The 22,876-nt window shown below is 46.1% G+C and overlaps 1 protein-coding gene across 1 annotated transcript; it reads right to left on the bottom strand.

The window, feature by feature from the left end:
* Positions 1-7,931: 7,931 nt before the first annotated feature.
* Positions 7,932-11,159, bottom strand: LOC125604291. Its single transcript, XM_048774729.1, has 6 exons — positions 10,243-11,159; positions 9,482-10,131; positions 8,872-9,403; positions 8,694-8,793; positions 8,216-8,605; positions 7,932-8,138 (listed from the first exon to the last, which is right to left on the bottom strand). Exons 1-6 carry the CDS (start codon positions 11,157-11,159, stop codon positions 7,932-7,934), a joined length of 2,796 nt encoding a protein of 931 aa, XP_048630686.1.
* Positions 11,160-22,876: the final 11,717 nt, after the last annotated feature.

Below are 22,876 nucleotides of genomic sequence, written 5' to 3'. Positions count from 1 at the left end.
CGGTCTTGTCATTGGCGGCTACCTTCTTTAGATTTTCATCCAGGCCCTGTGCTTGCCTGATCCTGGTCAGGAGATCGGCCTGGTTCACTGCCTCCAACCCCAATGGCTCATCTGAACCAACCAAGGTGTTGAGGTTCAAGGACCTGATCATCCCTTCCAGTTCATCCGCCTCCCTCTCAGATGACACTTCAGCCCTTCTGCGGCTCAAAGCATCAGCCACTAGGTTAGCTTTCCCAGGATGATAAGCTATGTCCAGATCATAATCTGCAACAAACTCCATCCACCTCCTCTGCCTTAAGTTTAACTCAGGCTGAGTGAATATGTACTTCAAGCTCTTATGGTCTGTGAGTATTTGCACCCTGGCACCATAAAGATATGATCTCCATATCTTTAATGCAAATACTACTGCAGCCATCTCCAAATCATGGGTCGGATAGTTACCCTCATGCTTCCTTAACTGTCGGGAAGCATAGGCTATCACCTTCCCATGTTGTGTCAAAACACAACCAAGACCGGTTATGGATGCATCCGTATACACCACATAGGCTGATCAGCCTCAGGCAACACCAGGACAGGTGCATTAGTCAACATGTTCTTGAGTGCTGCAAAACTTTTCGCACACTCCTCAGACCATGTGAACCTCACGTCCTTGCCTGTCAGCTTAGTCATAGGTTGAGCTATGCTCGAGAACCCCTTGACATATTTCCTGTAATAACCAGCCAACCCTAAGAAGCTTCTAACTTCCGTAGCATTCTTTGGCTGTGGCCATTCCTGGATACATTTGATCTTATCTTGATCCACTGAGACTCCTTTATCAGACACCACATGTCCAAGGAACCCAATGCTCTTCTGCCAGAAACTACACTTGCTTAGCTTAGCAAAGAGCTTCTGTTCTCTCAGGCGGCCCAACACCGCCCTAAGGTGTCTTTCATGGTCCTCCTTTGTCTTGGAATACACGAGTATATCATCAATGAAGATGATCACAAACTCGTCCAAGTATTCCCTGAAGATGTCGTTCATCATCTTCATGAATGCAGCAGGTGCATTGGTCAGTCCGAACGGCATAACCACAAACTCATAGTGGCCATACCTAGTTCGGAACGCTGTCTTCCTCACATCATCTGGTGCAATGGGGATCTGATGATACCCAGAGGCCAAGTCAATCTTGGAGAACCACTTGGCTCCACGGAGTTGATCCAACAACTCATCAATCATGGGTAAAGGGTACTTGTTCTTCACAGTCACCCTGTTCAAACCCCTATAATCAATGCACAACCTAAAGCTACCATCCTTTTTCTTAACAAATAGGACTGGTGCTCCCCAAGGTGATACACTAGGGCGTATGAACCCCTTCTCAAGCAACTCCTCAAGTTGCTTCTTCAGCTCTGCCATCTCAGCTGGTGCCATTCTATATGGACTTTTTGATAATGGGGCCGTTCCAGGTTCCAATTCAATGATGAATGGGTCAGCCCTATCAGGGGGAATGCCCTGTAGTGCCCCAAACACATCCTGAAATTCCCGAACCAACGGTATACCCTCTGGGTCACAGGCCCCTACAACCTCATCAGTGTAAATGGTAGCCAAAAAGGCCTCACAACCATTTCCAAGCATCCGTTCTACTTGGACTGCTGAAACCACCAAACTACAAGAGGTTGGCTTGATTCCTTGGTACTTAATCGGGGGTCCAAACTCGTTCTCAAGTTGCACCTTTCCCGGTGACAATCTAGAGTTGCCCGATACTTTCCCAACCAGTCCATGCCCAAGATAACTTCATGATGCTTGAGGGGGACAACAATCAGATCTATAGGCATCGGCCTATCCAAGATCACCACAGGGATGTCCTTAACCAGACCGAGTGAGTTCATAACTTGCCCTCCGGCCGCACTCACTCGTTCAGGACCATCCCATGTTCCATACTGGAACAAACCTTTTCCTATCATACTTGGACTCACAAAACTATGTGTAGCTCCAGTATCAAATAATGTGTGTGTTTCCACACCACCAATACTTAAGGTCCCTACACAAGACCCATCAAAGTATATCTATCCATCCTAGGTTCCATACCATGCAATTCTACTGGAATTGTAAAAGTAGTAGTCTAGAATGTTACCAGTGATCGCTTGGAAAGGCTGAGTCCCATCCACATCCTTGGATAGCTCATACACACGAGGTGTTGAGGTCTGGCCTCGTCCCTGGACTGGCCTGCTAGCCTCTCCACGTCCCTTACTTTGGTTGCCTTGCAACTTAGGGCAATCCCTGCGGTAGTGGCCCTTCTGGCCGCAGTGGTGACAGGTCCTGGACTCACCCAACGGGCTTGGACAATCCTTGGCTGAGTGATCCATCTTACCACATCGAGTACAGGCACCCATGGCCTTCCAGCACTCTCCACCGTGGTATCGACCACACTTAGGGCACTCTGACCTACCACTTGAGGTTTTACCCTCCTCGGTCGAGTCCCTCTTCCTCTTCTTGTCACCACTCTGACCCGAGGATACCACCAAACTCTTCAGCTTCTGCTTACCCTCCTCGGTGAGGTTGGTCTCCAGCAAGGCCATCCTCTCAACCAACTCAGAAACCGTGTGGAACTTACAAACAGAACAGTAGGTTCGAAGTTCCACCCTTAGGCCTCGGATGAACCTTCGGACTTGAACCTTCTCATCCTCCAGTTCTCTTCCCACATACCTCCTGAGTCGGTTGAACTCTTCTTCATACTCACGAACAGTCCTCCGTCCCTGAGTCAAGTCCAGGAACTTGGACTCCAAACGATCCCACGCCTCAGCAGGAAAGTACTTATGGTTGAACTCAACCTCAAAGTCAGCAAAGTGCTCAATGGTACCATTGGTACGCTTGTCCAAAGCTAACCACCAATTATGTGCATCTCCCTCCAGGAAGTGTACTGCTATGTCCTTCTGGTAATCCTCAGGACATCGTGTGGACTTGAAGTTTCGAACCAACCTGGTTCTCCACTCGTCCGCCTCCATAGGATCAACACTTCCAGCAAAGTGTTTGGTTCCCAACTTGGAGATATGCTCCAGCACCTTCAGGTAGTCCATACCATGCACTGGCCTGACCGGTGGGTCTATCTCAATCACCTCAGCCACACGGCTAGCACCAACATCAGCCACTCCAGCAGCAACCCGAACCGGGGGATTAGCCTGTCCCACGGACGAGTTCACCAATGGTGTGAACGCCTGTGTCAAGGAGGCTATCTGAGCTCCCATGATCTGCATAGCCTCCACCAAGCCCCTTATGGTCGGCTCAATGACCTCCTCGGCACCAGTGACCCGAACATTGTTTGCATCAACATTCTGGCCACTCCCAGCACCAACGTTGGACGACCCAGTATCGTCTCCATGGACTTGCTCTTGCTGCTCGTCCACATTAGTTTCATTAACCTCAGTAGGAAGAGTTGGACCCACTGGAAGTCCGGTTGCATTGTCCACCTGCTCCACCAGAGCGGGTAGCACTGTGGTTGGAATGGTTCCAGCTGGTAACACTCCGGTCTGTTCAGCACCATCCTGCCCCACTGCTCCAGACGCTCCAGTTGCCTCCTTTCCTTTCCGAGATTTATACCTTCTTGTACCCTTAGGAGTTACAAACACAAACAAAAGGTTAGTCCACAACTGAACACACAACCTCAATCACTCCTAAGTTAATCAGTACAAAAGATTACTTAGAACCCAACAATCTCACCATGAGTCCAAACGGCCAAGTGTGTGGTGAACCAATAACCCAACAAATCCTAGAATCAAGAAGGCTCTGATACCAACTTGTAAGACCCGATCCTGGATTCCCCAATCCAACCAGACCGCGGCCTCACCAAACAATGCAACCAGTTTCATTTACATATTCAAGTTCAAGTGTTAAATAATTCTAAGTCTTTTTCAGAGTTTTGAGGTTCCAACATTCACACTTAAACAATCCAACATCGACTAGGGCAAATAGATATTTCATAGATAATAACCAAGGTTCATACATCATTCATCATCCTAATAAATAGATCACACACTAGAATCGCATAAGTTCACAAGTTGCACAATAGGCTACAATAATTACACAATTTTCAGAATCAACCCAATCACCACACATCTTCCCATGGCCGCGGTCCTCATGGTGCTTTTCCCTTACCACGGTCCATTTCTGGTCCTGGATCCAACACAAACAAACACACAATCACAAGGTTAGATTACAAAACAAGAATCAGTTCACATTGCATGGTCGGATCCAATCTAGTCAAGAACAATCATCAAAAATGTCAAATCTGACCCCTTTAAAAAGAGATCCAAATACCAAATAAAATTCATGATAAATCATGACAATTCAGAAAAAAAATATTCCCATAATCAGATTCAAAAGAACCGGCTCAGATCATAGTGATCTCGGCCATGAACAGCCCACACAAGAACAAGGGGCTTTCATGGGGATTTGATCAGGCCAAGGCCTTAAGATCGATAGATCCTTCCCTGTAATATCATAAAACAATCCATAGTACAATATATATGAAGAAAACAGAGTAGAAGAAGTCAGAGTAAGGAGTGGCCAATCGATCCAAACCGGCCAGACTCACACGGCCATCATCCGCGGCCTTGTCCGGTTACTCTTGGCCACACCTCTCACCTTAGGAGTTCGGTCTCCAGGGGCGACTTCCTTCTCTTTCTCCTTTGCCTTCTCCTTGTATTTCTGCCTCAAATCCATCCTCTTGATCACACGCCCAAACACACCAGGAACACTCAAGAACAATCTCTTGGATCAAATCGGCCAATCCAAGGTTTGTGTCTCTCTTTCTCTCTTGAATTTTCTCTGTGTTTCTCTCTGTGTGAAAGTGAGTAAAAATCGACCAGAATGGCAGAAATGAGAGAGAGAGGACGACTTAAACTGTCCCCAACCGCCTGGGTGAACAGTTACCAAAAATCACATCCCTTCTTCCCAAAACCGTCCCATAACCGTCCCATAACCGCCCATTGGCGGTTTCTCCCCTTTTCTTCCTTTGACAAATCGATCACTGAGCCTCAGCTCACACTCTGGAAGCTTGCCCACTCCCTGTCCCAAGCCTAAGACCAATTTGGTCGAACCGTCCTGCACCCGGACACCCGGCTCGCCCAGTAACCGTCCCGGACTCGTCCACACTGATCCGAACCAGAACGCACCGTTCACCGGATTGAGCTGACCTCCAGCTGTTCCCAGCTGAGTGAGCTAGTCCACCAGCTCCTGTGAGCTGAACAGATCATGGTGAACTGAATACCAGCTGAACCGAGCTGATTGAACTCAAACCAACACTCGTCCAGCTGCCTAAACACTCACTCAACTCCTTTACCCTTGTTTCCATCGTATCCTGGTTAAGCCTCAGCTGACTGATGCCCTTAACCTTCATTCAGGGCCATGATACGCTTGTCTCAAGGTCTAATGACCTGACTGGTGCGTCTCCCCGCACCATGGCCCGTCCGGGCGATCCTATCTAGGATCGGGGACATGACATGACCGCTCTTCATCAAGCTCCGTCTTCATCCGCTCCATGTACTGAACAATACTCGAGGAAGAAACAGAGAGCTGAGATGATGAGGTTGAGATAGCTTCAGAGGTACGACCGATACCATACCGATGACCCTTCTTAATAGGAACATTCTACAAAAGAAGAGTAGAAAGATTTTAAAATTTTATAAGAACTATAAATATAACATGTTAATATTCAAGCAGCTGGATTTGAAGTAACCGATCCAACATCTAACTGAAGAAAAAATAAACTGACTCGGTTTCTGTTTTGCTATATATAAAAGTCACACAACCTTTAACTGAATTCAAACTGACAGTTCTACTGAAGTGAAACCAAACCTATATTAGGAGCTTGAGTACGAATCCTAAAATTCTAAGTTATAGGCTGGAGAAAAAAAAAAACAACTGACCACATAGGGTAGACATACATCGAGAACCAGTTGGTTGATCTCTTCGCGGGACAGCATGTTAGAAGCTGTAGATCCATCATTCGCAGACAACTGATGAGACTGCTGAAGTTGTGCTTCTTTGTCCTCCTTCAGCTTACTCAGAGTTGCCAACAGCTCTCTCGCAACAGGATCTTGCACCTCACCGGTTTGTTTATTGGTGTGCATATCCCTCATCAATTCTAACCAATCTGGTGGCACACCACCCCTTTCAGCAGTCTTCCAATAAACACACAAATGATATAAGAGTATCAGTTCAATGTATATGATGAAATTAATAAAGTTGAAAAAAAAAATACCGCTTACCATTTCTATCTCACGTTCCTCTCGTGTCTTAGCACCACCATTGTGTACTGCTTCACCTTTTCCACCACGCTTGCTTCTTCTATTAACAGAATTGGTAGCTGCAATATGTGCAGTAGCATCGAGCTGCCAATAGGCTTTAAACCCGTCCCACACATCTTGATTCAGACATATGGGTTTATCCTTCTTCAGCCTCCACTTTTTCTTCCACTCAGTCACGTTGCTCGTGTACTGCTTTCTAGCCTGCAAATTAAAGGCTGTCCGCACATCATTGGTGAAAGCAGGGTCCCAGTTCCAATCTTGCTGCAATGAACATGCAAACACAACAAACATATGCATAAGTCGAAATTAATCTGTAACCAAGCGGACATTTACATTACAAAAAGACATTACCGCAAATGAACGGAGCCACATCTTCTGAATTTCTAATGGAACATGTGCATACGTCGGATAAGGCAACTCAAGGAGACTGTGAAAGCATTTCAAAATCGACTTGCAAATTGCATTGCGATTTCTTCGCCTAAACCTATAAACAATGAATACATAAGCACATAGCAAAACAGAAATGATTAGATTAAGAGTTAAAAATTTACCAGCTAGTATTTGGTTCTCCATTTGGGCTCAGCTTAGGAAGCAACTCTCGTCCTGGTGCCACCAACAACTCGTTCAGTAACCTATCCTCGATGATTGATGCTGGCTGTGGCTGTAGAACAAGAAATGAAATGTTTTTGACAGAGAGTTAACAACATAACCGATCAAAATCTATGTACTTTTAGAGTTTTTATTACCACAACCTATAAGAAGCTATCAACATCATACACAAAAAATCATTTGACAAAATCAAAACCAATGATTCATTCACACGAAGCAGACCAAGAATCTATCAAAATCATAGACGGGAATTTTTTCCATAATCAAAACCGACAATCAAGCATTCAGACGAAGCAGGACAAGAAGCTATCAACATCATAACGAGAAATCATTTGCCCTAAAACCTAAACTAAACAAACGAAACTCATAAAACTTACATCTTTCGGCTGAGATTTTCGAGAGAGAGAGAGGGAGAGAGATGGGAATGAAGGGACGGCGAGATCGACGGAGAACGGCGGGGGAGAGCGACGGAGAACGGCGGGGGAGAGCGACGGAGAACGGCGGGGGAGAGCGACGCAGAATGGAGGGGGAGATCGACGCAGGTCGAGATCGACGGGGATGAAACAAGGAGGCGATTTCGTCGAGAGGGGGAGGATACGGATTAGGGTTAATGCGTTTCTGGATTTATATATAACGCTTTCCGACCACCATAATGGTTGGAAATCGGTCAGAACATTCCGACCGAAGCCAGTCAGAAATCGGTCGGAAATTGAATATTTTTTTTAAAAAAAAAATCCGCTTAGAATCATTCATTAAAATAAAATAAAACATATGAAAAATATTTTATTTAAAAGTACTCAAACTTACTAAAAAATATTTTCTCTTAAATATTACAAAATATATAATATCTTTCTAACTTATAAAAGTTTTTAAAAAATATTGAAGATTTTGTTTTTAAAAAAAAATCCGCTTTGAAACATTCATTAAAATAAAATAAAACATATGAAAAAAATTTCTAAAAAGTACTCAGACTTACTAAAAAATATTTTCTCTTAAACATTACAAAATATATAATATCTTTCTAACTTATAAAAGTTTTAATTAATCCGAATTTGATGAATATTCTGAAGAAACCGAGTCTTCGTTGAATTCTCTTTTCTCCGACTCCGAATCTGAGAATACTTCGTTGTCACCTACACCAGTAAAATCAACAACAAGATCGATTTCGCTTCCATCAACATGAAGATCACCTATGGCACTGCTCGAGGATTGTTGCATCGCAGCCGTATCCGAAACTCCTTCCAATTTCTCCGTGGAGTTATATGGGTCACGGTGACCCAAGGGTCTTGTTTATTCCTCACACGAGGATACCGAATATAAGTTACTTGATCAGCTTGTGAAGCCAGAATGAACGGATCATAGTTTGCAAGACTTCTTCTGGAATGAACTGATGTTACTCCAAACTCGTCAATTCGTACACCATATCCAACGATCGGGTTGTACCAATCAGCAAAGAAGGCAACACACCTCAAATTAAGGATCCCCGGATAGTGAATCTCCAATATCTCACGCAAAATACCATAGTAGATTACTTCGCCAGATCTAGCAGATATACCATGATTTATAGTTGGCTGCGTAGTGTTTTCGCTGAAAATCTTAAAAGCATATCCACGCGTGCAATACATCGGGTACGACACAGCAACAAATTTGGGACCAAGGGCCAACTCCTCTAACCATGGCTGAATAGGATCTCCTCTAGACAAGAGAAACCTTACCTGCATAGTAGTCACAAATTTAAGTAATGCACCATGTACAAAAAATCAAAAATTCAGAAGTAATAGAGAATAGATTTGAAAAACTTACATAGAATTTTAGCCAATTTACAAACTCGTTTTCTTTTAGTGCAGAAAGCTGATCTTCAGTGTAATTAGGATATGCACCCCTTATTTGCTCCATGTAAATCCTGCCATTGAAATCATAATTAGTTACAAATTTATTTACAAAATAGGATTCTTAATATATCATACTAAAACATAACTACCTTTCGTATGTCATTACTTCTTCGCAGTTTGCTAAAATGTACTTATGTAAGTGCATGTGCTCTTGTTCGGTGAGTCTTCTACTTTTTCCTTTTCCACTTAATCGACCAATTTGGGAAAATATGGTAGGCACCTCGACGGGATAAACTGTTCTCTGCCCTCCATCATCATGTCTTGATGGTTTTCGACTTTTAGTTTGTACTTCTGGGGCAAAATAGTAAGCAGCGAACTGGGATGTTTCCTCATTGATGCTTTGTGAAACAATAGAACCCTCAACTCGGCTTAAATTTTTCACTTTCTGCTTGAAATGATACATAGAACGCTCAACCAGGTACATCCATCGATATTGAACCGGGCCCCCAAGTTCTGCTTCTCGAGCGAGATGGATTGGAAGATGCTCCATAACATCAAAAAAGGAAGGTGGAAAAATCTTCTGGACATTGCATTGGATTATCGGAATCATTTCTTTCAAGTTTCTAATTCCATCTGCTGTTAATGATCTCGAGCACAAATCTCGAAAGAAAGCTGCTATTCCTGTAACAAAGAAAAAATTATGTTAGATATGAAAAGATACTATGTAACAGGTGAAGAAGTTATTAAATACTAATTTACCTGCTATTGCTTCATGTACATGTTTTGGAAGAAGACCAGCGAAGCAAAATGGGAGAAGACGCTGCATCATGACATGACAATCATGACTTTTCAAACCAGAAAACTTTCCTTCTTCGCGATTAACACAGTTCCTTAGATTTGACGCATATCCATCTGGGAATTTGACGCTATCTATAATCCAGTCGAAGAACTCTTGCTTTGCAGCTGCATCTAACCGATAAATAGGCATTGGAAGTCTTCCTCTCCCATCCACGTGGAGAGATTCCCGGGCACATATATCTGGCAAGTCTAATATGGACTTCAGGTTGTCTTTCGTCTTTCCCTTGACATTGAGAATGGTATTCATGATGTTGTCAAATATATTCTTCTCTATATGCATCACATCTAAATTATGCCTAAGTAGATGGTTCTCCCAATACGGCAACTTCCAAAAAATACTTTTCTTGTGCCAGTTGTGATGTTCGCCATATCCATAAACTGGATCATGCCCATTTCCCCCACATTTAGCTGTCGATTCCACACCAAAATCTCTGAGTTCAGTCAGGATAGATTTTCCATCTATTTCTGGTGGCGGACCATCAAACACCTTTTTGTTCTTAGTAAACAAAGTGGTGCTTTTTCGATACGGATGGTCGTGGGGTAGATATCGTCTATGACAATCAAACCAACATGTCTTCCTTCCATTCTTCAGTTGAAACGCATCTGTGTTATCTTGACAGTAGGGACACGCTAATCTTCCATGTGTTGTCCATCCAGATAACATTCCGTATGCGGGAAAGTCACTTATGGTCCACATAAGCACTGCACGCATTATAAAATTCTGCCTAGCAGATATATCATACACTTCAACTCCTTCGGCCCATAGCATTTTCAACTCATGAATCAATGGTTGCAAATAGACATCAAGGGATCTTTTAGGATGTGCAGGACCAGGAACTAGAATTGTGAGAAAGAGAAACTCTCGTTTCATGCACAATGATGGAGGTAAATTGTATGGTGTTACAATAACTGGCCAAAGAGAATATTGTCTCCCATGGCTTCCGAACGGGTTGAATCCATCCGTACTTAATCCAAGGTAAACATTTCTTCTCTCAGATGCAAAACTAGGATACACTGACTGAAAATGTTGCCAGGCTTTCGCGTCTGATGGATGAGCAATTTCTCCGTTGCTGTTGTGTTCACCATGCCATCTCATAGCATCGGCGGTATGTTTGGATTGGTATAACCTCTTTAGTCGGTCTGTTATTGGCAAGTACCACATTCTCTTATATGGGATTTTAGTCTTTCGACTTGTTTTTTGAAACCGTGGTTTGTGACAAAATCGACAACTAGTACGATCAACATCCCTTCTCCAGTATAGCATACAGTTGTCGATGCAAACATCTAACATTTGATAGGGCAAACCCAACCCTGAAACTAAGTTTTGTATCTCATAATAGGTAGCTGGTGAAAGGTTATCTTCCGGCAATATATCTTTCACAAAACCAGCTATCGCATCAACACAATCTTCGCTTAAGTTATAATCTGTTTTAATAGACATCATCCTTGTTGCAGCTGAAAGAGGTGAAATACCATCTCTACAACCATCATATAACGGTTGTTTTGCTGCATCTAACATATCATAAAATTTCTGCGCTTCAAAGTTTGGTTCCTCTACTCTATACCTATCTTTAACCATTTGAACAGTTCCTATATGTTCATCTAAGCCACCTTGTTGTTCTCCTAACCCCCCCCCCCCATGTTATTTTCTTCACTAGCACTACCGAAATTCACCATAGAATCAGTTTCACCATGCGAATACCAAACTTTATAACCCGCCATAAATCCTCTACTATATAAGTGCTTCCATACACCACTAACTGTACCAAATCTACGATTTTGACAAATTGGACAATGACAGTACATCTTACCCGTTTCCAAAGTCCTCGGCTGGTTTGACGCAAATGACATGAATTGTTGAAGACCTTCCGCAAATTCTTCTGTCAAAAGTCCAGTAGATGGATCTTGATGATTGTGATCCATCCAAGACCTAAAATATTCATTATGATTTGAAGAAGACATTTTGTATTGTAGAGAATTGTTTTTTAGAGATGAATCTGTGAATGAGCCAGGACCGGCGTCGTGATATTTAAAGAAACATTTCTGACCACTTTTGACCGTTTCTGACCGATTTCCAAATTGGAAATTTCTGACCGATATCCGACGACGAAGTTCGGTCGAAAACTTCTGACAGATTTCCGACAGATTTCGGACGGATAATATTTTAAATTATTTTCGTCGGAAAATGTTTGGAAATTTCTGACCGTTTTCTGTCGACCTTGTAGCCGTCGGAAAGTTCTGACCATATCAGATTTCTGTCAGAAAAGACTTTCTTTCTTGTAGTGGTATAGACGCTGTGTCTGTCGAAGAGAGTTGCATTCCACTGTTCCGGAGGTTACCGAACGATCATCCTTTCATCAATCCCCTTGCTCCGTTCCCCGAGGACATCATTGCGGTGAGGGATCTTCTTAGGAATGGTCCCTTCTTTTGGACTTCCTTTACGCCGAAGAGGATTCGGAAGGCACTGAGGTTCGTGCATCCTGGTCCTGCCTCGGTTGCGGATGCGGGAAGCGACTCCGAACCTGACGACCAGGATCCCGTTGTAGCTCCAGCAGCTATGCCGGAGTCGAGCTCTTGGAAGGGAAAGGATATCGACCTTGGCGACATAGAATTTTTGATGGATGATTCTATGCTTCCAGGATGGGATCCGAACCTTGCTTATGGCGACGGGAGTGGCTCGAGCGAGGTCCCTATTCCGGATTTCGATGATTTCTTTGCTGGTCTGCCACCGGGTTTTGATGCTCCTCCACCTGCGAAAGAGTCGGCAAGGCCGAAAGTCATCGCGGAAGGGTCCCGAATAATCAATGGGGTATGATTTTTTCGAAAATATTTGTGATCGCCTAGGTATTTCCTTTTATGCTTACAATGCGTTAACTGGTTTCGCAGGGCCTCAACTTGCTTGGCTCGGCCATTGAAGCGAGCCATAGGGAGGCAATGGTCTATCGTTTTAAAGCGGAGAAAGCGGAACGAGATCTCGCTTGCGTGCAAGGCGAGATGTTGGAGTGAGAAGCGCAACTTACTCATGATCATGCGCGGGCTGTCCGTAAGGCGGAAAGGAAAGGCAAACGAGAAATCGTCGAGGTGATGAAGACTCGTGCCTCTCAATTCCAGGATGAGTATGGGAACCTCAAGAACGCCTTTACCTCGGTGGGTGATTTCCGTGAGTGCCGCGGTTCAGTCGGAAGTCTTTGGAGGACGCAAGCCGATGACTATGTGTTCCAGGAGGAAATGAGCTTGATGAAGAGCGGCATGAACGAACGTGCCCACGCTGAGGCGCTCATCCCTTCGATCGATGAGGGGATTCAAGGGTTCTGGGATTCCATCCCGGTTTCCCCTGATACCGAGGAGGTTCCGACCGGGTTTCCTGACGGTGGCGAGGAAGTGGATCATCCCGCGGATGCGTTCGGTGCTTCGTTGTCCGGGGACTTTGACTTTGGATTATGAGAGGTGGAGTAGTTATCGAAAGAAAGATGCTCGTCTTTATATTTTATGTCTGTGGCCGAGTGTGGCCGAGAGATTTGTATGGGCCTATTTTGGCCATTTTTATTGTTTATCGGGACTGGCCGTTGGTGGCTTTGAATCCCCTTACCGCTTTACGGGGTTATTTATATGATGAATGTTCCGTTTCGAATTTTCCTGAATAGGGTCGAAGTAAATATGAGTTGTCGTCTCGCATTTAATTCCGATTAGACGTTCGATCTGTTAGTTCGTTCGTGATTCTCGTAAAAAATTACTTATCTTTATGATTTTCGGGAACATCGAGATGCGAACGGAGAGACATGGTTTTAGGATCTCGTATCTTTTAGATATCATGTCTTGAGATGTTTGAGACCAGAGCGTTGGGTTTAGGGCAAGACCTAGGTTTACTTTCGGTTAAGGTTTGTGCGGTGACTAGCCGGCTATCGTTTTTCCTGTTGCGATTTCTTCCTGACTCGTACCGATTTAAAGTCCGCGATAGGTTCTCGGCTTATATGACTTGTATGGTACGAATCGAGCATCTTCTCAGAGTTAACTGGAAGCGCTGGACCAAAATTTCGGATTTTTGTTGTAGCGCGCTTTCGTCCTTGTGTTGGACGTTTTTGAAGATCAAAAGAATGATCGAATTGCGTTTGTTTAAGACGGCTGGCGTGTTCATCGGGGCCAATCGACGAACGGGGTGTAAGGTTTTTGGTGGTCGCGTTCGGACAATTTGTTCGTATTATCTTCGAATTTTAACTTTACGACGTCTCGCAGTTGTCTCGAAGATTATACATGTATCTTTGAATGTTTGAAAGATGATAATTTTACGAATTTTGGGCCGGATGAGGCCGTAGACAAGAGTCGTAATGTTTCCAGGCGTGTCCTGAAAGTTTCTTGTGTTTAACTGGCTCGTAAACGTTTTTCGATACGAGTATACGCACCCACTCCCCCCCCCTTTTTAGAGAGGGGGATAGCTGAACTCGTCTTTTGATGAGCTGCCTACGTAGATCAAGCCATCTCGTAGTTCTGTTTCATGCCGTGAGTGTTTTTACTCAGCGGTAGATGTCGCGATGTCCGCCTTGACCATGTCAATCGTGGCTGGGTTAACGCTATTTTCCGGATGTTTCGGTTGAGTTGTAGCGTGGACTTCGAACTCGTGTTGAGTTTCAACGTCCGATGCGTTTGCGTCGGCAGATGATTTTAATTCGTCTTTCCTTGGGGTGTTTTTGGCCGAAGATCGATCTATCTTCGTGCGCTTGCCGTTTGCAGCTGCAGAAGTCGTGATTTGCCTTAACTTGTGCTCTGCGAGGAAGCATAGCCGCGACTATTTTTGGCATCCCCAGATAGCCGCGACTCCGCTTGGGGTTGGGAATTTGAGACCCAGGTGGTAGGTCGACGGAACTGCCTGCATGGCGTTGAGCAATGATCACGTTGTAGATAGCGGGATGATCGACTACCGCGAACTCGATGATTTTCGTGATCTCCTTGGCCATGACTGGCAACTGGATCGATCCAAGAGTCATCGATACTTCGCCTGAAAAACCTGTGAGTGGTTTTGGTGTCGGAATTACTTTTCCGAGTTCGATGCTCATCCGCTTGAGAGTGTCGCGGAAGATTACGTTGACCGTGCTTCCCGTGTCGACGAGTACCCTTCCGACTTCTAAATCTCATATGACGAGATCTATGACGAGCGGGTCGCAGTGAGGTTGATCGATGCCGCCGGCTTCTTCCTTTGTGAAGGTGATCGAGCAATTTTGGCCATCTCAGGGAGGAGACCATGTAGGCCAATTTGCACTCGACTCTGCCTTCCGTTGGTAAGCCTTGATGGCCGACACAGTATCGCTGCAGTATTGTGGTCCTTCGATGATCATGTTGACTCTGCGATGATTGTTATCGTTCCCCTTGTCGTCCGGCCTCCTACCGCGTTTATCTCCAGGCTGGTTTCGTTGAGGGGATTTTTCAGCCGGCGGATTCCTGTCCGTCTTTGGAGGGCGATCAGAATCAAGGATGAGATCCTTGACGCTAGTTACTTCCGAGAGCTCTCCAGCGAGTAGCTTCGCAGCCAGTCTTGCTCCCAAGACTTGGCAGTTGGTCGTGGAGTGTCCTCGGGACTGGTGGAACTCGCCGAAGGTGTTTTCGTCATACCCTTGATTGCGAGTCCACGTGTTGCCCGTGGTTCGGCCTTGATCCGAATTGATCGCGTAATTATGCGCCCCTTGGAGATCTTCCCCCTCGTGATGAACGTATTTGTCGTTACGAGAGTTCTTCTTTCTCCCTTTTGGATCCACGTCCTTCGAAGATGGTCTTGCCGACTTATGTTTTTGCGATAAGACTTTAGTTTCTTCCTCGACTATGATGTAGTTCGTTGCTTTGTGGAGGGCATCCTGGATCGTTCGCGGTTTGTCGAGAGTTATCCACTTTCTGAATTTCGACTTGTACCAGAGCGTCTTTCTCAGCGCGTCAATGGCCACTTTGTCGCTTATCCCGCTGACCCTTGACATTATCAGCTTGAACCGACTGATAAACTCGCGGAGGGGTTCGTCTTCCCTCTGGGAGAGACTCCAGAGGTCAACATCGGAAGTTTCTCTGTCGATGAATACAGAGTATTGTTTGAGAAATTCCAATGCGAGCTGTCGGAAACTCCCGATGGTTATACGATGAAGGCGTGCAAACCATTCAAGTGCTGCTCCTTCCAGGTTTTCAACGAACAGGCGGCAGTAACCGGGATCCTTTTCGCCGTCCTTCAGTCTAGCTCTTCCCATCGCGATGTGGAAAGCCTGAAGGTGCGCTTTTGGATCGGCCGTACCATCGTACTTCGGTACTTTGATTTTTCCCAGATCAGACACCCTCATGTCCGAAATGCGACTGGTAAAAGGGGTCTTCCGAGCTCCTTCCAGCAGTCGATCGATTTCGGGGGCAGCACTAGTAGCATGATGTATTTGAGACTTTACGGCCCTCACTTCTGCCGCAGTCTTGGTGATGTAGTCGCGAAGATCGCGGATATCCGATGTCTCGTCAGTAGATTTCCGAGCCTGTCGACGTTTACTGCGAGTGAGCTCGGTTTGCCTTTCAGCCAGCTCCTCTTGTTCGTTCCAATAGGCGATTTCTTCTTCTTCTTCCGTCATTGGTTTTTTGAATGGGGAGCCTTCCCGAGCAGATCGGCTCCTGGTCCTTCTTGGATGTCTGTCGACGTCCTCGTCGGTGTGTTGGAGACATCGCTAGGATCCAGGTCAATGCGTTCGGCTTCATTATCCTCCGAGTCCTTTGCAGGGGGCGGAAGACTTTCAGGGTTCCCCTTTTCGATGGGAGATTTCTCGCTAGGGTTGTGACTGGAAGGTCATTCCCGCGCGACTCCTGATCTGTCGAGTGGGGTAGCGAAGTTGAGCCTCTTCCCACGGATTTTGGTGGTTCCGCGGGGACGGATTGCTTGGGTCCTTGCCTTTAAGGTTTCAACCTGTTTGGTCAAGGTATTCACGAGCTTATCCTGTTCTTCCGACCTTTTCTCATAGGTGGCGAACATCTTTTTAAACTCCTCGAGCGTCGCGGCGTTGGCTTGTGCGTTGGCCGCGGATACGTCCGCTGCTGGAGTGTGGAGATCGGTGTCGCTACCTCTGTTAAGGGGAGTCTGCACGTTATCCGCGTCGTTAGTTGACATGTCTGATTGAGCGTGATGTGGCTTTTGCGGGTTAGATTGATCCGTACTCCCCCTCCTTCTAGCGCCAAACTGTGGGAACCGAAATTCACACTGTCGATTTCCGTTTAAATAAGGAAACTAGGAAAACCCTAATTTCCAGCGGACCCGGATATCTGCTAATTACCACACGTCAAGCAATCAGAACACGAGAATAACAACGATAAAGTATAAGAAATCGAAGAAGAGAGAACAAAGAAGATCTTATTTCCGAATTTGCGTATGAGCGTTTACAACAAGGTATAGGCCTGGGCTCGAGAGCTGTCGCCGAGATTCCTAGTTCTAGCAACCCTAAGACGGCTAAACCTAATTGAGTCGCAGCTCGAAATAACAAAAACGGAAAAATGCCTAAATTGCTCTAAGTGCTAAGTTTGCTCTGAAAAAGTTCTCCTCCATGCTCCTCGCGCAGGACTCCTTATATACTAGCTCCAAGGTCGGTTTACGCTTTTACTCTTCTGCCCTTAAGCCGTCATAGCATAAAAATGGAGATATTCCATTTTTCCCGATCTTCACAATTATTTTCAAAACTTCCGTATTTATCCACGGAAACTTGACATTTATCCTTCCTTGTGGACCAAGCATAAACTGTGCTCTGGTTTACGGGCTTTTGTTTAAGAAATCATAGGATGTGCCTCGAGTCGTATTTTAGGTCCCTTTGGGCTGTCTTCCGACTCGACACGTTTACTATGAGTTCTTTTGATAAAGAATGAACTTTCCGCGGTTTTTAATTCGCAAAGTCTGATCGATGATTTAGAATAGCGGAAAGCATGGACTGAGCTTGCTACGGTATTCGGGAAATGGCATTTGAAGGTTTGACGAGAATGCATGGACTGGTGTTGTATCGATGTTCGGAAGAGCTCGATCGCTACGCAACGACCGAACTTTGGCTCAAGCCCGCTCGCTACGTAGCGACCGAGCTTTGGCTCGAACTCGGTCGCTACGTAGCGACCGAGCAGGACGAGTGCTCGTTCGCTACGTAGAGACCGAGCTTTGGCTCAAGCTCGGTCGCTATGTAGCGACCGAGCTTTAGCTCGAGCTCTGTCGCTATGTATCGACCGAGCGGGACGATTGCTTGAGCTTGGTCGCTATGTAGCGACCGAGCGGGTCGGATGTTCGGTCGCTTCTTTGCGACCGGCATCGGCTCGGACTTGGTTGCTACGTAGCGACCGGACAGCGTGTATGTGTGTATGCTTTTGAATCTTCAAGGATACTTCTTCGTAAAAACTTCGTATTGGTTATTATTTTTTTACAAAAATTATATCTTTATTTTTACTATCTCTTTCGGAAATACGATCTCCGAGGATTTTCGGGTGGTAATTCCGTCGTGACCATTTTAGACCCCAACACTGACCTGACTGGTGCGTCTCCTCGCACTAAAGTCTGTCCGGACGATCCTATCCAGGATCGGGGACATGACAAAACTTAGAATGGATTAGATGATTAGAAAAGGGGGGTCTTATGTAGGGACCCTATGTATTGGTGGTGTGGAAACACACGTACTGTTTGATACTGGAGCTACACACTGCTTTGTGAGCCCAGATATGATCGGAAAAGGGTTGTTCCAGATGGGAACAGAGGATGATCCTTGCATAGTGAATGCAGCCGGTGTGCAAGTTATGCATTCATTAGGGCGAGTAAAGGATATCACAATAGTGATCCAGGATAGAGTTATGCCTATGGATCTGGTTGTGGTCTGCCTTAAGAATCATGAGGTGATATTAGGAAGGGTGCAGTTTGAGAGTGGGTGTGGACCCCCGATCAGGTTCCAAGGTATTCGTCTGACCTCTGGATGCTTAGTGATATCAGCAGTCCAAGTGGAACGGATGCTTGAGAAGGGTTGTGAGGCCTTTTTGGTCACAATCGCCACTAAGGAGGTTGTAGGGGCTGGTGACCCTGTAACATCCCAGTTCCTGAATAGGATAATTGGGACGGCCATGGTTCGAGCAAACGTACTAGTCAGTCTAAGGACATCAAGACAAGCGTTCCATGGCCAGATAAGAAGGTTAAGGACGTAAGGAAACTTAGACTTAACCTTATACAAGTCGAGAGTCAGCTAGGAAGAGTAAGACGGTAGCTGGACGGATGGAACAAGTAGCTCGACCAGCTCAACGGAGTTAGGCTAAGCTCACTCCAGCTCGGCCACTACTAAGTCAGCTCCACTAGCTGAACTACTAGCTCACTCAGCTGAGGCAGCTGGGAGTCAGCTCATCTCATCTGGACGAACTGTTCGTGTTTCGGTCCGATGGTCCGGGTCCGGGCTGGTGGCAGGCCATGGGGGTCTGGCCATGAGGCCATGGACCGTTTGGGCATGGGACTAGGCCGTGGGCTAAGTCCAGAGGGATTGGGTAAGGCCTTGGGCCTCTGTCCGACCCAAACCCATGCGGTATTGGCGAAGGGACGCATGCGGCCGAGAGGGTGTAACCCTTGGCCGATTGTGCCCATCCGCTGGCCTGTCATGCCTGTTCGTGGGGCAAGACTTACCCCCTCGTATTCTATAAATATGGGGTCCACTCTGTCGATTTCATTCATCCAATCTAGAGTAAAAATACTCAGAGAAATCATAGAAAGTGCAAGAAAGAGAGAGAGAGTTTCCGGCCAAAGCAAGGCCGATTGTGTGGTGGTTAGGTTTCCAGCGATCTGATCGTTTGTGAGGCAACCTCCGATCAAGTATGGGAGACCGAGAGTAGGAGAAGAGCATGGAGAACCCTGACACAGTTCAGAAGGTACATGGTGGGCTATGGCTCCATCAGACCGAACAGACGGTCCTTGTGATCGCACCGCGGCTCTGGTCGGTCCATTAGACCTAACCGCTTCTCCTCTTCTTGTTTCTTTCCGGCCCTTTCTCTTCTTTCTGATTATACACGAAGGGTTGTGTTGGGTCAGTCAAAGGGACACGTCCCTAGACTTGGTCGGTCATAACCAAACCGCAAACCTAGACGCTGGTCGGTTAGACGGTCGGTTCGAATCGCACCATAGACTGGGCGGTTGGGCTAAACGTTTGGTCATGTCCCAAGAGGCACGAGTGGCTAAAGGTCACGAGTTACCAAGGGTTGTGAGGTACCAAAGGTCACGAGTTCCAAAGGTTGTGAGTTGCCAAAGGGTGTAAGTAACCAAGGGTTACGGACGCCAAGAGGTACGAGGACCAAGAGGTACGAGGACCAAGAGGTACCAAGGACCAAAGGCGTGCATGTTCCAAACGGTGCCTGTTGAGACAGGTCGTGTCCGTTCCTTAGGGATCAGACCATGTCTTGTCCGTCGAGATAAGTACACGGTTTGTCTAAGCCAGGGTAAGAGTCGAAAGGTCCGATCGGCCGTTTGGCCTAACCGGATTGGCGTGAGGCTTACTCGTCCGTTGGATCCAGGCCCAAGGCCGGATCAGGTAAGGAAGTCCGTTGGGCCTTTGATCTGGACTTCATCTAGGCCGGTCGCACCTAGATTCTATCTGGATGGACGGATTGGTCTTCGGGACGATCCGGACTGTTCGTGTGTTCTGTTTATCTATTCTGGACTGTCTATCTGATTCTAAGTCAAAGGGTGGTTGGTTGAATGACTTAGGATTCGGTAGGCAGGTTCATATCTTTTGATAAGTATAATGTCCGAGGTTTATCTATGTTCTAGGAACCAAGCCAAGCATTGTAGAATCGACCAGTTCTATTCTCGATTAAGATTAATGCTTATCTGGTTGTGGTTTCAGGAACTAAGGATGGTTCTGGTCAAGCCAAGGAGCCGTGAAGGCTCGGTCAGTGAGAGGCTGTGTAACGTGTGTTAGATGATGCTAGGGATGAACTAGTGATTGTCTATGAAACGATTAAGAAGTTGTGGTTTTATAGTTTCTAAGTAATACATTTTATATACATTTATATTCCGTTGGGCTATCTGTTCAATTGTTTTAGAACCTCAGATTCGAACATGGCTTAGTAAATGAAAGACTTAAAATGAATCAAACAAGCAAAGGATTGATTAAGTAGCAAATGGGTCCAGTTTCGTCGAGAGGCCGGATTCGGGTGTTACAAGTTGGTATCAGAGCATGCTTGATTCTAGGATAGTTGGGTTATGTAGTCCACACACACGCAGCTAGCTGCTTCAGTCTCATGGTGAGGTTTGATAGTTAGGTCTAGGGATTAATTGTCTCGGTTATGTTATGTATATGTTGTACTAACAATGTCTGAATCCTTAGGCTGGGAAAAGCAAATCGGGAAAGACCCAAAGGAATAAGAAAATGGCCGGTCAGTCAAGTCAAGCGGCCGCGGATGGATCTAATACGTCCGGGGTTACCAACCGAGCCGGCTGTGACTAACATCGGGGATGTGTTACCGACTGACCAGGCCAATCTTACGGGAACGCAACCAGAAGGTCCGCAACATCAGGAAAGTGACGAGGAAGTAGAATCCTCGAACGCTAACAGTGATGGTGTGCAGCGTGAGAAAAGGGCCGAGGGAACGGCCAACATGCCCGCAGCACTGTCCTGAGAGGACTTGTTAGAGGCCATGAAAGTAATGGGTAACCACTAGTGGCGGCTATGACTCAGCTGTTCACTCCACTAGTGAATTCATCAGTTGGTCAAGCTACACCTGTAGCTACGGCTACACCTAATGCTACGGGTCCAGCTGTGGACGCGGTTGAGGTGATCGAGATCGATCCACCGGAAAGGTCTGTAAAGAAGGTTGACTATCTGAGTTTGCTTCAACATCTATCCAGATTGGGTACAAAGCAATTCTCAGGTAGTACCGACCCTGTTGTGGCAGATGAGTGGAGGAGTAGGCTGGTCGAAAACTTCCAATCAACTCGCTGTCCAGAGGATTACAGACGAGACATTGCGGTTCCCTTCCTGGAAGGGGACGCGCATAATTGGTGGCTTGCAGTTGACAAGCGCACCAATGGAAGTCTCACAATTTTTGCGGATTTTGAAGTTGAATTAACCGCAAATACTTTCCTGCTGAGGCTTGGGATTGTCTGGAAGCTAAGTTTCTAGATTTGGTCCAAGGCCGCAGGACCGTACGGGAGTACGAAGAAAAGTTCAACCGACTCTGACGGTTCGTTGGAAGAGAGCTGGATGACAAGTCAGTCCAGGTCCGTAGGTTCATCCGAGGCCTAAGGCCGGAAATGAAGACCCACTGCTCGATCCGCACTTTCAACACCGTCGGAGAACTGGTGGAACGGGTGGCTTTGCTGGAGTCTAACTTGGCTGAAGAAGCTAAGATTAAGGCTAAGCCACAGTCTGGCCCATTGGGCAAGACTAATGATAAAAAGAGAAAATGGGACCAGGCGGACGGAGGTAGGACCTTGGTGGGCGACCTGCGTGTTCCAAAACTGTCCTCGACCGAACCCGTCTGGTAGAAGCGGCACGATGACTTGTTTCCATTGTGGCCAGCAAGGACATTTCCAATCGGAGTGTCCCAAGCTGCAAGGAAGTCAGGGAAAGAGCAATGGAGACTCAGGCAAGGCGTCCCAAGGCTATGAACTGTCACGAAACGACGGAGCTTCCGGATCTTTTGATTCGATCTCTGGTAATTTCTAAATTTATTTTTACATTCAAGTAGTAATGCTTGGTATGGAACCTAGAATGGTCTAGGGGATTCTGATGGGGGTCTCTGATAGGAACCCTCATGGTCGGTGGGGTAAAAACCCACGTGCTTTTCGACACAGGGGCTACACATAGTTTTGTGAGTCCGGGACTGGTCGGAAAGGGTCTGTTCTGTCTGGATGCTGGTGATAATTTTGGATAGTGAGGGCGGCGGTGGGCAAGCCATGAACTCACTAGGTCTCATGTCGAATATCCCAGTACAGATCCAGAGAAAGGTCTTCCCTGTGAATCTGGTCTGTGTCCACCTAAAGAATCAAGAAGTGATCTTCGGTATGGATTGGTTGGGAAAGTACCGAGCCACTCTCGATTTCCATAAGGGTCGTGTGCAATTGTAGAATGGACTTCACCCGATAGAGTACCAAGGTCTGTGTCAGGCTCAAGAGAAAGTAGTGGTTTCAGAAGTTCGAGCAATTCGGATGCTGGAACAGGGTTGTCAGTCATTAATCTTGGCTACAATTACAACTACAGAGCCTGACAGTTCTGGTTTTCTGTTAGACCCACGCGAGGATTCGTTGGTGTCCGAGTTCCAGGATGTGTTTCAAGCTCTACAGGGTGTCCCCCT

Source organism: Brassica napus, unplaced genomic scaffold, assembly GCF_020379485.1.
Source record: "Brassica napus cultivar Da-Ae unplaced genomic scaffold, Da-Ae ScsIHWf_513;HRSCAF=773, whole genome shotgun sequence".
NCBI lineage: Eukaryota > Viridiplantae > Streptophyta > Magnoliopsida > Brassicales > Brassicaceae > Brassica > Brassica napus.
This window is presented reverse-complemented; position numbering and strand designations above follow the sequence as displayed.

Coding starts and splice junctions, on each gene's coding strand:
- LOC125604291 (XM_048774729.1), bottom strand. CDS start 11,159: ATGGTTAAAGATAGGTATAGAGTAGAGGAACCAAACTTTGAAGCGCAG. Junction 10,132..10,242: donor GACTTTCCCGCATACGGAAT/GTTATCTGGATG, acceptor TGATTGTCATAG/ACGATATCTACCCCACGACC. Junction 8,139..8,215: donor TGGCTTCACAAGCTGATCAA/GTAACTTATATT, acceptor AACTCCACGGAG/AAATTGGAAGGAGTTTCGGA.